This window comes from Argiope bruennichi, chromosome 7 (assembly GCF_947563725.1).
Source record: "Argiope bruennichi chromosome 7, qqArgBrue1.1, whole genome shotgun sequence".
In the NCBI taxonomy this organism is placed as follows: domain Eukaryota; kingdom Metazoa; phylum Arthropoda; class Arachnida; order Araneae; family Araneidae; genus Argiope; species Argiope bruennichi.
Genome location: NC_079157.1, coordinates 100311589 through 100329301, shown reverse-complemented (window position 1 = coordinate 100329301; position 17713 = coordinate 100311589). Strand labels below are relative to the sequence as shown.

The 17713-nt window shown below is 30.2% G+C and overlaps 1 protein-coding gene across 1 annotated transcript in view; it reads right to left on the bottom strand.

Moving 5' to 3' along the window:
* Positions 1-7076: 7076 nt before the first annotated feature.
* LOC129975496 (uncharacterized) overlaps positions 7077-17713 on the bottom strand; it is a 71147-nt gene continuing 60510 nt past the window's right edge. The window contains exon 4 of the mRNA XM_056088558.1: positions 7077-7633. Within this exon, the coding sequence (XP_055944533.1) occupies positions 7535-7633 (99 nt within the window). The 3' untranslated portion in view covers positions 7077-7534. The remainder of the gene's footprint in view (positions 7634-17713) is intronic.

Here is a 17713-nt window from a genome sequence, read left to right as displayed (position 1 = left end):
CTTAGGATCTCTAAATCAAAATATTGAATAACTCAGATTTAGAATAATAAAGTAAGATTGAGGATTCTTAACAAAAAATATGAATGGAGTATTTAGTAAACAAAACTAGTAATTTATGAACGTTATCGTATGTAATTGAATTGTAGCGAACTAATTCCAAAAAATTCGTTGCACAAGATAGTTTAGCAGCATGAGTTTAACATTCCTCGTTAATTTAACTGTGCACATGCTGAAACAGACACCAAATCGTACTTCATGTACCGCTTTGAAGGTAGATTGAAACCGTTTTGAAACAGGCTTTTTCTTTCTTTCTAAATCGTAAAAAGATGATACTTCATCGGGAATTTCCAAGTTTCAACATCAAACCATCAGCAGGATATTGGAATTTCTACTACAAATTTGATACGCACAAAGTTCACATATACGGTGGATCTTCTATGGTATAAATTATCAAACTCGTAATCTTCACAACAGAGCCAAAACTGCTATAGTATAACACAATCATCACAGATAAATCGAACTTCATCAGTACATTTAACAGAATATACATTCATTGTGTTTGTTCTTAATAAGTATGAGTATGACAATCTAAGATTGCTCTATTAGTTTTGAGCAATAAGCACAGGAGTGTCCATAAGATATTTGAAAAAATATACAAAAGCTCCCAACAATTTAAATCTATAATGTAATTCTTAAATTACTTGTAATTCCTTACAACGAAGCCTAATATTTAATTAAAACTATATTCGCAATATTTCCATTGATTAAATAAACAAATAGAGGAGAAGCCCAATAATCAATAACTTGGTTGAGAATCGTTATTCAGCCTTGTCCTCGATATATCCAAACCAGCGGGAGTGGTTTCGCCAATACTTTATCGAATACTCACTAAAAATGTTAATTGATTTGCATTTTAAACGAGTAGTTACCAAATCGATATAAGCCAAAATTTGGTACACAATTACACTTGTAGTCACGAACTCGCATACCAAATTTGGTATAGTTGCCATTGCGTTTTTGAGTTAACACTTTTATACCTGTCTGCAACTGAAGACCAACAGACGTCCAACCCTTTGTTGAGTTTGATTCAATATTGGATAAGTGTCTACATTAAGACGTTAAATATACAAGCTTAATTTCAATCATGTAGCTCTCTTTGGTTTGTAACTATCGTTTTAAATTATATTCGTAGAGCAAGGAAGACTTTATCTGAACGGAATTCCCACAAATTTTGGAGCGAAAACACTATACAAAATTTCTTCCGTATAGTTCCAAGCCGTTTTTGAGGTAAATTTGTCACAGACGAATGTTTTCGAAAAATGTGTTTAGAGAACCCAGGAAAATCTAAAACGTAAATAATCGTAAAATCTCAATTTCCATTTTTTTTATTACGATTCCAATATTTTCTCTATATTTCATATACGAGAAAGTAAAAATTGAATATTATGCTGACGCACGCATTGAAGTACTATAGCAAAGTTAATCAGAAATAATTTCGAAATGCATCCAGGTAGGCCTCAATACACATTTGAAAATTTACTCAATTTAAAAATGAAAATCAATGCTTCCAAAGCGGATTTTGTTATATTCTACAATGCAAATTGAAAAATAACCAACGCAACTAGAAAGCATTCACCCTCCACCATCAAAGAACTTTTCTTGACATCTCATATTTTCAAGAAGTGCAGTATTTTAATCACTGTAAGCTAACATCAATTAAATGCACTACAGATTGAGTACTGTGATTTCTCCTGAATCTTCGCACTCCCATTTCCTTCCAATAACAAAAATTATAAATTTAATATCTCTTATTTCACATATCAGTTCCGATACAAATTGGAATACTTGGAATATTTCATTTCAATTCATTAATCTTTTAATTAATAAATGTAATTTCATCAATTAGCAGGGAAAAAATCAAAATCAATATTATTGATTTAATGCATAGAAAATTATTGGACAAATTTACACATATTAACTAAAGAACAAATACTCATAAAATATTACGATTTTTGAGCGCATTTTTGATATTAATTTCACGAACTGTATTCCCCCATCAAAGAAATTGAAACTCCAAAGAAATTTCGAACTAGTTTTCGATCATAAATCCTATGAATATCTCGCTGAATAATAAATGATTAAAACTCTGATCCTAATACTTTCCCTTAATCATCGAAATGCGAATAAGTTTTCACATTTTTTTCCTTTAATAATTCAAACTCGTAGTGTATTTCATTAATTCAAGTTGAGCCAGTTGCGGAACAGTGGTCTAAACTCACTTGATTTATAATAGCTTATTTATCTACAATTTTTATTTATTATTACATACGTCAAATGCGTTACAATTATCTTACATACGTCAAAATATATTTTTAAAAGAAATACGATACGATATATCAAACAATTTAAACTGGACATTATTTCCAATTCATTGCTACACTCTTGTGCAAAAACAAAATATAATTTATTTTTCACATAGAAATTCAATTTCGACTCATCTTCCATACTCTTAGCTATCCTAAAAATGGAATTTTAAGCTGAATTATAGGATCCAGAGTAGCCATACGATAACTCAATAAATGCAGTGAGCGAGAGGGATTCAATTGGAAGTACTTACAAAAAGAGGGTATTAAATTTAGAGCAATTTTTGGTAATGATTGGCTATCCATTCGTATGCAAGAAACTTCCGAACTCCAAAATAATTAGAAGTTTGTTGGAAGAAATTTAGCAATCTAACTTTACGGCATCATTAAAGTACTAAAAAAACATTTAAAAATAGGTGAAAGCAATAGTACGCAAACGATAGTTTGAATTGAATTTTAATGGCACAAAAGCCAAACATGGTTATGATGCGTCAGTAGTATGCAAACGAAAATAAATTAATAGCCTTTCAAAATTTTGACTTCAGCCAGCCAAGTTCATGAGCTTCATATATCAATTCACTTGTTTGTTTTATAATGCTTAATTTATTTACAATGCACAGCTTTCATCTGTTTTTTTTTCCGAGCTTGAATCTAATGACCATATTTTTGGACTCATTACAATGCTCAATCTTCGAAAATTAAAATTACAGAAACGGTTTCCAATCCATTTCTTCCCTCGGGCAGAAACAAGCTTAAGATCAAGTTAATTATTTTGTATAAAAATTACCACCCTTAAACCAATTTCACATAAATCTTTATATTCTAGATTTCAACAACCCCAAAATAAAATTTTTATTCCAATATCCATTAGCTTACGTCACTCAATAACTTAAAAAATAGCAGCGAGCGAGATGGATGAAATTTGGTATTATTGGTTCAAAGATTTTTGAAATTAATAATTTATAATTTTGTATTTGAGTTAATGATCGACTACTTGTCAATTTTTAAGGCAAGAATCGGACTCATTCCAAAACGGCTGGAAGTCAGGCAACGAGAATTTAACTTTTTGCCTTCAAAGCAGAACTGGAGTTTCAGGAATGATTCACTTGTAAGCCAAAGTAAATCATTGCATGCAAATGAAAACTAGTCTCTAATATTTCACACAGATGGGAGAAACATTGCTCAGTAATTGCATTAAAGGCAGGATCAAATATTAAAACTAATCATATCGATGGAAAATAAAATGTTTCCCTAAATAACTAAAAATATTCAATACTGCATGAAACTCGGAACGTTTCTGTTTCAAGCAAAGAGCGATATTAGCAGCAACTTTAAATATTTATGCACATAATCAACATGCGCGTATTCTTCACCCAACACACTATCGAATTCATTTCACACACAATTCAACAATATTTGTATACACAATTAATACTTATTTAGATTAAGAGCGTTAATACCAATACCTGCGCCTGCACTTGTTAATGATTGATTTAGTAAAAAGTACGTTCGTTCATTGCGAATTAGATAAGAATTTAGATGCATGCAGGACCCATTATTCTGATATCTACATACATAATTTCAACAAAAACAATCCAGTCCAGTCTCGTTATCCAACAATTGCATGATAAAGACCAAATAAGCTGTCCCCCCCCTTTACACACAATTAAAATTTACGTCTTTGTATTGAAAAAATAAAACTGTGTTGTATGCTTTCTGTAATGTGGACCACTGGAAGTGATTTCCCTAAAATTTTCTCGCATTCAGGTTTTCTCATTCCATATAAAACTGTCAACTTTTGGCTAGACTTTAATCTGACAATTTTACTGAATATATCTTGTAATCTGCTTCTAATAATAATTAGCATTTGGTAGGAAAAAGGTAGTCAAAAATGAAATTTATATTTTACATTCTTTTCCGATTTGATTAAAGCCAAAATTTAACATGGAACTGTAATTGTAATCAGAGAATGGCCTACCCATTTCCATTTACTTGAAATATCGAGTTTATTAATTATTAAGGAAACATACATAAAAAATTACGGATTGACCGATAGTCAAAAAAATTGGATAACATTACCCGATATCTTTTTATCTAGTTATTTTAATTGGAACTGAACAAATAGACTACTGCTTAAGATATATCATTCAAATATTTGATGCAAATTTGGTATGGAGTTCATGCATCAAATTATAGAGAACTAACTACTCAAAAGTATGTCTGCTTTCGTGTTTACGGGTAGACAGACCGATGCCAAAGATGACTATTGTCTCTTTGTAGCCAATAAAATAAAATAGCATTGGGAACATTGCTTCGAATATGATATACTGTCAATCAATTTTTAATGAATATGATCAATTTTTAAAAGTAGGTGTGTTCCCCCATTTTAAGTTTTATGCTAGAATCCGCGCAATTTATGAACTTCTCTCACCCAAAATAATATGGGAAATTTGAATTTGTTACTCCCTATCATTTTATTATTAGACTATCGTAAGCGACGATTTCAACATCACCCGATTACATAAAAACACAATGCTCCAAGGACGAAGCAAAGGAAAAATTTATTTTTCACCGTAGTATGGCTCACCTCAAACGTAATGAAAAGCTGTTTATTGCTTTAGCATCTACATTGTTGAAGTTCAGAATGCATATCTATTGCCAAATTAAATTTAGATGCTTCACATTGACACTGGACTTGCTACGATTCAATTTTAACCATTCATTAAACACTTTTAAATATTACTTATGATCTCTAAACACAATAACATATTATTACTCTTAGTAAAATATGTTATTTTGTCTTTAAAATACGTTATAAAATATGTCTAGTAAAATATGTTATTTACTCTTAGTAAAATATGAACTTTTGTCTCGTGAATACCTTATCTCATTATAATTACTTAAAGTAATCACAAATTCAAACTGTCAAACCTACCACAAGAATTCTTGATGGAATTTTTAAAGGTCCACAAAATACCATTGCAATCCAACTCTAAACCAAATTATTTTACAATTAAAATAGCAATTTCTTCTTACGTTCCAACAATTCCACTTTTACAATATTTTATCCTCTAATATTTTATTACATTTACTTTTTGGTATCAAATTCGGCAAACACCAAATGTAGAATTGCAAGAGAGTACCAGTAACCCCCGTACGCCTTTCAATATCGGCTATACATATCAAACATTCAGCGCATTCTTATTTAACCTAATCACTAAATTCTTCCATTATACCGAAATTTCTGGTGATTAAATTAAATATTTATTCTCATAAAAGAATACTTTCTCAACATCCAGTATTTTTAAATTCATTTCATCATTAATTTTAGAACTTATTTAATAATAGAGACTGAAATGTTTTCAACTTCTGCCATAAAAAACCTTACGTTTATGCTACATTCTCCTTTATACAATTATTTAGTACATTTAAATTTATCAATTGTAAGGCTTAAAAACTTTTCTCACAACTCTTCTTTATTTCATGGGACATTTCTTTCTCCATAAAGAGAATTAAATAACATCAGCTTTTCATAGCAAAATGTCTAATAATATTCAAATAAAATTTTTCTCTTTAGTTTTTATTTTAACCTAAAGAAATTACGATAATTTCGTTACTAGCATTAAATAATTTATTACGAATTAAATTTTATTGACTAACAATGGATTAAATTTAAAAAAAATTGCAAATTTTTATGAAAATTAATCTAATTAGCTAACTTCTTAAATATTTCATGCTCTTTAATGCCAAATGCAGGAAGATTTACCTTCCTTCTCAAAACTCTGACATTTATTCTTTCATTATCATTTTAGGTTCTGTACTACAAAATTATTATGCATACAATACATCCAAAGTCGACAAAGAAGTGACATTCGACTTGAAACTAAATAATCCCTAAACATTCACTATTTAATGGCGGAAAAATATTTAAATCGAATATTATGAAACATGATTAATAATTTTAAATATCAATTTATCTAACATTTCGAGTATTTTAAAGTAGTTGATCTGTGCGACTTAAAGAGGAAAAAACACCGACGCACTTTTGATGCTTGACCACAAAGCACTAGCATACCAGCTCATAAAATAAGCAAGCGTCTGGATGCAAGTGATGAGGGGTCTCTAGAAAACCGTCCTGGCTTCCCCGAAATCTCCCTTTTCTTTTGTGGGAGAGCTGTATTATTATTATTCAAAAAAGCACTGAATACGATATTTTTAGTCGAAGAGAAAAAAAAAGTCACAAGTTACATAACTAAAATATAAAGGCGCAAGAGTTGAAAGTTACAATGCTCTACTATTACTTCTTTGAATTTTGTAATAATTGTCTTTTTAGTCATAAATCGAGTAATGAATCGTTCATAATGTCCATAAAGCAGTGGAAAGAAAGTAAAATCAATTAGCAGAGTAAGAAAAAGTTACTATTTAGCAGAAAACCTAAATGATTCCAGAGAACTGATTGTTTTGCTCTCACATTTCGGAATTGGAAGATGATCATCGATTTGATAATGCAATAATGAAAGGATTTCTAAATGCTTTTCAAAACATCAGTTAATTTGCATACAAGAATATGAAACATGTGAATTTAAAATATATCATTCGCATCTTTGAAATAGTTGCACAAACAGTTGAAGGCAGGAAATGCCCGGTTATTGGAGATATAATTTTCAACCTTTATCAGATGACATTATTTTTCTTTTCGGTTTTTACTTTTTTTTCTTTACAATGTTATTCTTTTCGACAACTTCTTTATCCAAACTTTGTTTGCAAGGATAAAAGAACTCATTTTTAGGATGCAAATTAAAATGAGCTTGAATTGATGTTAGAGAATATCTTTGTATGTTTTGAAAAAACAGACAACCAGAATGGTTACCATAACAAAATTTCTCTGGCGAAGTAATAATATATTTCTTTCAGATTAAGATTTTTTGTTTTCTTCTTCTTCTCATTACATATTATATCCACGGTATCGGTCCACCACTCTTTGAAGCTGCAGCAAAAATTTAATAAGGGTATAGTTTGCCTAAAACTTTTACGAATGACAGATTAATATATTTCTGGTAAAAGCAAAACCTCTGGCATTTGGTGTTTCCAGAGAATCGTCAGATGACAATTACCACAGACTCCTCTCCAGGATGCTGGATTGGAATGATTTGATAGTAAAGGATGGATAGCTATCTCAAGATGCTTCTTTTCTTTCTGAAGGCTTGAGTTTCTAGCTGAAAAGCAGATATTACCCTCCATTCGACCATCAGTACGATGCAAAAAGATTTCTAAAGGAGGAAACAAAGAAAAAATATTATCAAAGAAATGTATTAAGCATGCAACGCAAAGATAAAACTTTTAAAACAAATTTAAAATAGCATACAAGGGATATGGAACATCTTGGGATCAAACAACAGCACAACAGAAAAACTTGAATTGGAAGTTTAATACCTCAAATGAGTATGAAATTTTGATAACTACTTTCAACACGCTGACAACAAACTTTCTCCTTTAGAGAAAATTTCGATGCGAGTAGAAAACTTCGGTGTTTGTTTTATATCTCCTTCGTTTAATTTGTTGTTCAAGTGAATCTCCTTGTTCATACTTATTATCTAATTAGATATTCACGGCCGTTAATAGGAGACGACAAAGAAGTATGCTTCTTATTAAATATGGCCAAAATCACGGCAGCAAACTTATTAATTTTGTTTGTGCCACTTAATGAGGATTTAAAACATAATGCTTATACGCCGGTGATAGGTTTTCTTTAAATATTTACAAAATATTTAAAGAAAACCTATAAATTTTTAAATTTTATAAATTTTTTACTTTAAATATTTACAAAACAAGTTTTTTATGTTCAATACCTAAAAACTGCAGTATTAATATTTGTTGGATAACAAGTAAGATGAATTTAAAACAATAATACAGCAGTTCACTATATGTGTAAACTTTGAAATAAATTTTTTTTTTAAGAAAAAAATATCAAAAACATTTAATACCCGACAATAACAAACACAGATCTGTCAAAAAATTATATTAACACTTCTTAAAACTTATAAACTATAACTATTACATTAAATCGAAATACGTCATTTAATTTATAATGTACCCTCTAAAAACACACGTAAATCGTATTTTCTTAAAGAAGCAATTACAAATATTTCAGTAAAAACTATCATTTTAAGCTATTTTGAATACAAAAGTTTTAGAATATGCAATTCCTTCTGTTTCAATTCAAAACAATTTATATGTAATCCATGCAAGAAGAATGATCTTATGAATTGTCTGTTTGCAGAATAATCTCTATTCTTAGACACATAAATACATCTTTTGACATTTCATTCCTTTCAGTGTTAAAATTGGATCTTTTATGTTGATCGAAACATGGAAGGAAATCATAACTTCATATTATATGAATCCAAAATTGCATTTTTTATAATTAAAAAAATTACAAATTAAAGATTCCAAATGTCCTCTCATCAATACACTAATATGTACTAAACTATCTAATAGTAAATATTTAAAACCAGATATAGAAAGTCTGAAAATCAATCATTTGAATACGACTCTGAAGGCTATTTATACAAAAAATAAAAATATTTCAGTTTATCATTTAATAAAATATTTCATCTAAAATAGTTTTTACTACAACATAAAGCCTCGAGTTTGATAAATTCCAAAATTTATAATTTTGTGTTTACTGACAATAGTATTTTTACTACATAGATTAAGGAAGTTGAATAATTTTGAATTTTGACGTTTCCATTTTCTTCTGGAAGTCGGTATTACATTACATTTAAAACCAAAATTATATATATGCATAGCTAATAACTCCATTTTAAGGTATCCATTAAAATAGTGTGCTCCATTTTAATTAAAGATTAATATACTAGTTTTTAATCAGCAGGAGTTTCTCTCTCTCTCAGATTGTCAGCAACAAATTACTTTTTAATTAATGATAATTTTACAATTTCAAAGAGTCAAACTTTATTGAATGAATTTTCGAAAACATCTTTATTTTATAACACCATAACGTCAATCGGTGTCGAATGGATAGTATAGCAGCAGATACTTGGTTCTCTTTTGCACATTTTAGCAAGGAATTTGAAAATTTTTCGTCATTTTTAATCATTTTTCATGGTGATTACATAGAAAACGTTTTTGGGGTTCCAGGTTAATTAGGAGAGAATTTACAACTAAATATACCTAGAACGTCCGCTGGGTGTTGTATCAACATCAAGGCAATTTATCATTATAAATAGTTGTTGATACCATTAGTAAAACAAAATTCCAATGCTCTATCGCAAATTTGTTTTACTTTGAATATAGTGTTATTTGGTTCACTACGTAATGGAATCAATTATTCTAAAATTGTTGTATCTAAGTGTTTTTTGTTACACAACATTTACTTATCTGCAAATTTCAAAAATGCACAGTTTTGGTGTGTGTTAAGTAATTATTCATTTTAAATCAAACATTATTGAAATAAATTTTTTTTCGATATATATCTAAACAAAGACATTCTATAGGAGTGCGCTAATATTGCAACTGCTGATGATTCATTACATGGTTTTGAAAAAAAATAATAAGTACTTAAGCTAATTTAATCTTAAAAATTCATTTTTTCAAGGGGTGACTGCTTGAATTTCAATACGAAGTTGATGATTTTAACCATAAAAATAGATATTTATTGCATTCTGGAATGTGTATTGTACAAAAAGCAAGTATTGTAATCATTAAGAAATTCTAACTAGAGATTACTCCATTTCAAATCCAATTTTTAGTTGGTTTGTTTTAACTGCCATTGCCTGAAGGTAACTCAAAAATGCTTTGATTCAGACGGATCAAACTTTTGTGTGATCTTTAAACCAAATTTTCGATTTCTATGAAATTTTTTAGCTAAAGCCAATCCCACGACATTTCCCTTTGTTTGAAAACAAATGCATTCGATAACTACAAAATGTAAATAAATGGATGAGTAAAATTTAGTTCTAGCGTCTAAAGCGTGATTTCATGGAACTTTTGGAACAAAATTTCTTGATATACTGACCGTCTCCGTTTCTGTATTTTCGCATGCATATGAACGATAACTCAAAAATACAATTTAGGCAAAGAAATTTAGTATGCGATTTTACCATTTAAAATGCAGAAATGCATCAAAATTCAAATACAATTCGTAGAGGAGTAGACCATTTATTGATATGTGTATTCTCATGCATGTAAATGCAATAACAAAACTTCAAAGATGTATACAAATGAACTTTGGTATGCAGTATTGTAAATAGAATTGCTAAATTTTGATTTCAAGCGGGAAAGTATAAAGCGTAAGCGTAGAAAATGCATATTATTTATATCACTATACTAAAAAGTACAAAGCTTTCATGCGTGGGATTCCTAAAATAAAAATCTGAGTATTGCCCAAGATGTTCTGTATTTATGGAGGGAGAGGGAATATCTTTATTAGGAAGGTTGCAAGGAAGTTTTGAGAAGACCGTTTTAGATTTCTTTAAGAAAATAATTTTAAATTTACTGGATTATAATTAGTTCTTTGGTAATTAGTTGTGTAAGGACACTTTTTAGACGGAGTGCACCTCTCATTTTAATCTATGATATCACACTACTGATAATAGCTTCTTAGAGAATTTAAGAGAAAGATTTATAGACAAATATAAAAGTTTTTCTACAATTAATATATATTTCGATATTGATGACCTAGACAAAATTTGTTTTTGCTTTTTCTACAAATATGTGAAGCTCTATAATTTTATGCAACTGATGCAATTATATAATAAAATACCTTTAATTAAGTTTTTAATCTAAGTTTCAACAATAAGACGGATCATTCAGAAAAAGAAGTCAAGTGGTAGAGTCCAAAGCAAATGCGTTTGGGAAATCTAACATCAAAATAGAAAAAGCATCTGAATCTCGAAACCTGCCAAAAGCCTGATTCAAAATTAAGAAATGCTGTTAACTTCCGCAGACTTTTGAAAAAAATATGAATCGTGAAATTATTGTATTTTTTATAGTGGAGAAGCTACTTCATATTTTACTATAAGTTTCGTGTTACTGAGGAATAATTTATATCAAGAAAATTTTTGAAAGGTTATGTAAACTTAAAAAAATTTGAAAAAAAAATCAAAAGTTGACTCACTAAGCATTGATATACATCAAAGCGTCCGAAATGTACAGAAGTGAACAAAAATATGGTACACCTCCGTAACTTGTTATTTAATATGTCATCTTCATAAAACTGATGTCGATGGAATTGACTTAAAGAGATTCGTTTGTTCCAATCAACAAACCGATTTCGGAATTAATTAACAATTCCGAATTTTTTCCATTATGGCTTTTTTTTTCCTGAATAGATTTATTGCGATGACATTAACATAGAAGTTTGGCATGACATAACATTAACGATTGAAGTTTATGAATTTCAAATGTAGTTTCAAGAGTTACAGTGTTTTGAAAAATGAGCCTTTCAATGTTAAATGAGTTATGAACTCACGCAGATATTAGATTGTTATAAATTTTTTTAAAACAATCTCTTACTACATTTTTTTTTTCATTAAAACGCGCAGGAAACGCATGAATTATACAAATTAAATATTTTTTATGAATTTTTAATTATTAATGCGGAAAAAGTGAACTTAACATAAGAAAAAGGTTTGCATGAGATCGAAATTTACCCAATAAAATTAACAAATGTTCCCATATTTCAAATATTGTTGTTGTTATTTATGGCACCTAGACAAGCCCGAAGTCAGCAATTTAAGCCGAGTATGTGCAGTAGCTTCTGAGGCTAAAGGCCCCTGTGCACCCGAGAGCAGAACTCTGACTTCTAGCTCATATGAAGATGAACTCACATACTCGCTTTCACGGCTCTTTCATACACTTCACAGAGAAAACACAGGGAAAGGTATAAAAGGTGCGCCAGAAACTCGTAAAAACTTCAAAAAAACCTAAATAATAAAGAAACGCAATGCTCGAAAAAAAAATGCGGTTTCGGAATATGTTGAAAGTTTTTGTATTTTCCCCCATTAAAAATGATTCAAAATATGACTGACAAATGGACCCAAATGTCAAATCCAGATGTTATCTACAAAAGAAGATAACTAATTAACACAAGGTTAGAAGAAATGGATCCGTAATTTGATGCCAGCAGAATGATTTCGTTCTTATGCATTAGTGATTCAACTTTTGCATAATACCGGTGAATAATAACTAAATCATTGTGAAATTTCCGCTCGGTGAAAGGAATCAAGACGAGCAAAAGCCGTATTCTTTTTTAATGGGATACTATGTTAGCCACATCCCTGTTGAATACTCATGAGAAATTTGACAGCCGAGACATCAATAGGAAGTAGAAGTGCACGTTAAGTTGAGAGATTAATGAGGATTCCGGAAATGTAGATCCGACGCAATTAGCGCAGAATTTTGAAACTGCACACGTACAAAACAGAGGCACTTCACCACATAATTCCAGTCGATTCTGATGAAAGATAAGCCTGTGCAGGATGAGCTCTTTCACAAATGGAATCTGACCCACAATAGTTGCAGTACATCATGTGGATAGATGAAGCCCATTTTTTATTGTACTGGCTACAAGTCCAAATCACCAAATTCTTTGCGTGTGACTGTTCGATCACCACGTCCCTCATTCTGGACTTTTTTCTTTTGAAGAACCTTGTTCCATCTCCGGTTGGAAAACCTGTTCTGCCTTTACAGAATCTTGTGCTTTTGTGACACCACGGTACGTCTGCATTGCAGCAAAGATGTGCGTTACCTGCCGTCATCTTCATGCGCAGTATGATGTTCCGTCTCGCGCTGTTCGTTCCGTCAGAATGTTCATTGTCGACACATTCCCTGAGAACCTAAAAAATGATAAGTCGAGGATGTAAGATTACCCCTTAACTGGGGAGGTGAAATTGTAGAACTTAACTGGGGATACCGTTTCACTACGAGACCGCATTTCATTCACACTCAAATTAAATTTTCTAATGAATGTATTAGAATGAAAAACTGCCAATACATTTCGCAGATATTTTTTTCTCGCGATAGATATATTTTAGAAATTTTTCAGAATATATTATCCTTGAAAAAAGTAAATGCGTTGGAATATATTTTCTCCTCAAATTACACATAACAATAAATAATCATCTTGAAAAAAAAAACAACATGTTATTTACTTTTTAAATCAATTATTTTTACAGTATATGAAGGTATATAGAAGACAATATAAAATTCAGCAATTATTTGATAAATAAAAAAAATGCAAAAGGGTGAAATTTGCCTTTTTTTTTTTATCGTGCTTTCATAGCACGGTTTTCTAAAGCATTTTAAAAATACATATTAAGAACTAGTATAAAAATCAACCTATAAATTCTGTTCTTATATCTCTTGGTATATTAATATATTTTATAAAGTTTTCGAAATACATTATCACTGGAAAAATTAATAATGTTTGAACATACATATCAGAATCAGTTGAATGCGAAGTTTTATCGAAAACCTCTTCTGTACAAATATCCTCATCACTAAAATCACTTTTTGCTTCATTTAAAAGTGTCTGGAGCAATGCTTTATAATATGATCAGTAAATTGGATGATATTTTTGGCCTCCAGTTTTAGTGCCATCTGCTAAGCCTTGTTTATCACTGGGAAACTATAACAGTGAGCTGCGGTCTTAGAGACCGCACTCAAAGAAATAACTGACTTATTTTAAAAAGCATCCGCTGAAATCGGTTGAAAAAGTGCACATGTATTGAATGTCACAAAACAGGAAGCTACAGGGTCAATCCATTCAATTGAGCTAAAAATAGAATAGGGGTCACCGAAAATCCATCGCTAGCGGTCCCACAGACTGCACGTCCCCAGTTAAGGGTTAAGTGACCCCCAAGATCTCCAGACGGACTTTTAGTTATGGAAATAACTAAAGTCCGGTGTCTACTGGTTCTCTCCAGCCACTTCGGCGGAATAATAAGGTACTGTTCAACGGGTCTTCGGTGAGATCGATGCCGACATGCTAAATTCAACTGCTAGTTACGCGCATTACTTGCTCAATACCTTGTGGTGGCGGTCTTATTAAATATCTTTTTGCTTTAAAATAAAAGATTCTAAGTTACTGTGGTTTCTTTCCCTGATATGCATAAACAATCTCAGTTTAACGTGTGAACACCAACTATCGTCCATTTTTTTCTTTAATTATTTTTAGTGGGAAAAAAAATGCAAAGCTCACTGAAAGTATTTACGGAAACTGCAACTCCTTTCAAGCATTATTTTTATTCAATGATTTTTTTTTTAAAGTTTGAAAGAATTTGTGAAGCATCCTGTGTTTATGAAATTTCTAAAATCCACACAGGGAATAGATGCTCCTTTTTTGAGGGATCATATACTAAAGTAATTTGAATTTATAAATTTCATGTTCCACGAAGAAAATATTGTCGCCGTTATATAAATCTAAAATTTATTTTCTAATCATACGATTTTAATCATCATAAATATCTTTTATTTTAAAAAAAGGACTTTTTTTATTCCGCTCACAGGATAGAAATGTTGATTTGAGGGCAGATTAAATGTAGAAATATCAAATCGATTGTTATTCTTTACCAGCAGTATCATGTAGGATAATATCAACATATTAAAATAATCACCCTCTAATTATAAAGTAGTTTCCTCTTTTACAGCTGTATTAACGTAAAAAACAATTTTAAACCAGGAGCTCAAAGACTCATAGCATGATAGCATATAAAACTGGAGTCGCTTGTCATTTTTCATTCAGAATACATCAGCCGTTACATAACAAAAAGAATATCCCTCACTTTGTTATTTTTACTCTTTATAGTACTAATTTTTTTTTCAATTAATTCAACGCAACTCATTGTGCAATTCACAGACAGAATGCTAGTCTACAAATATTAGAAGGTTAAAAATAAATTTAAAAGTACCATAGAGCCCCACGAAGACTTTTCAAACAATTCAAGATTCTAAAGCCCACATATTTTCCTACGGTGACAAAATTCTCTGTTTACAGAGAACAATCCAGTTCAGCCTCATTTATTTGCTGAAGGAATCCAAAATTCGAAAATATTTAACTGATTAGGTTCTAAGACTACAAAATTAATTTCATATTGCATTTATGGAAAATCCCGTTTCATTACATAAATAATCAGGTTATAAGGGTCTATTTTCTGATACAGCTAGGTAATTAAAAATTTGGCACAAATATAAATATCTGATGACAAAGCCTGTGCAAAATTTAATGCATTTTACTTTTTTAAAATTTATCTTCGTATGGATTTGTGGATAGACATTCTTTTAGAAGTATTTCATCCAAAATTTGATTCAAATTGATCATTTTGAAGAAAAGTATTTCATATAAAATTAATCTTTCTAACTCATTGAGTTTAAGATTAATGTATTCCCGGACAGAATGGTGCAATTTTAAAAACTTTTTTCTCAACTCAAAGCGGCCTGAAACGTGATGATCCGCGGAAATCTAGTATTCACGTTATTCGAAACCTACAGCTCTTTGCTCAATATAATTCGCATACGGACAAGTGAAATATGTTAAAAAAATCAAGTGAAATGTTATAGAAATATTTAAGCAATATTTCAGTGTTGAGAGCAATTGATAAAATATAATTGAATTTTATGTAAAAAAAACCCATGAGTATCATTATTATTATTATAAATTAACCTTATGTACTTTAATCTCCAATCATTTCTCTCTGAAAATAAAAGTCTCTCCTTTTAATGAACTCCGATAATTTCATTGGCTTAAAATGATTTTATGGTATTCGCATCCCACAAATCAGCATCTTATTTAAATTTGCGATACAAGATATTTTAATCGTCATGATTGTTATTAAATCCTTAAATTGGCAGGACTGATAAAGATGAATGACGTATAGATCTGAAAATTAATTGGAGTGCCTCAATCTATAAAAAGGAAATATTTCTGAATCGAAAACGCATGCTGATATTAAGAATATAATTGATTCGTGCTGATTATATTTCTCAAATTTCTGTAAATGCAAACGATTTTTTTTCTTTGCTAATTAACGTGTTCAGATAAATTAACGCACGGCGGGTTGACTTTTGTTAGGCGGATTTTTCAAATATATATAAAGGGAACTACTACATTTTTCGAAAAAAATTTGTTGTGCATATATATAGTCTGGTGGGTCGATTTATTGAAATATTTCGGTCCATGCAATGGAAAAATTTTGATATTCTAGTTATTAACTTAGTAAATTAATTTCTCAACGGGAAGAAACTTATCAACGCAGATCATTTAAATCAGCACCGCTTTCGTAAACAGGCGATAATAAATGACAAAGTTAAAGAGGTGTCATTTCTTTTGACGATTTTAAGTTTCTGCTGTACGTGAAAATCATCAATATCGCTGGAGTTACGATATCATTTAGTTACCTGAAGAGTGAAGCAATCACTATGGTTCGATTCAATCCTTATGCTTTATTCTAACCGAAGATTTAAAGATGAGACGTGTGTTAGTTAAACTAAGCTTTGATTTTTGTTCAAAAGAGGGTAAAAAAGAATTATATTTTTTTTCTTCAATGAAAATGGTGAAAACTCTTTGAAAATGCTGTTGACAGAGGGTGAATCTTGGTTTATGGTTATAATTCAATAAGAATTGAACATTCAAAGAAATCAAGCGTATTTGCAACTCAACTTTCACTACCATTACATGTACAATAATAACACAATAAACATACGTTTTTAAAAATTTACAAAGAGTGGTAGGAGCTACAGCATAGTAATTTTTTTCCTCATCCGTTGGAGGGCACAATATCAATATATACCGGAATTCTCAAAATCTCGAATTCGAAATTTTTGACAATTACAATATTTTCTCTTTACTTGTATATGAGAAAGCAAAAAGCACTGTTTAATTTGTCCGACTGACAGTGTTGTACTGTCTGCTCTATATTTGTTTTTTAATTACAACTTTAAATCTAATATTTTAAGGCTCCAAAAAATAAGCAGGACGTACTTGTATACATAAATGTAAATTAATAAGATTTTTTATGATTAATGCTTTTTTAAAACTCGGAACTTTAAAACAGTCTTATTTTGTTACATAATCTTTTGTATCATTTCATTCTTAAAAGATGGAAATATTATGTTTAGAAGAAATTTCGCAAACCTCGGATTGCTAGAAAAATAAGAAATCTGTCTTCAGCAATATTTTGGGACACTTAAATGATTTCTGAGCCTAAAATATTTTCAAATACTGCATGAATACGAAACAAATACCATCAGATTGTTCTTGTTTAAAGGACGGCAGGAGTAAAAAAGAGAGGAATACAAAAGAGTTATTGAGAGAAGGAATAGTTCTTGAAAAT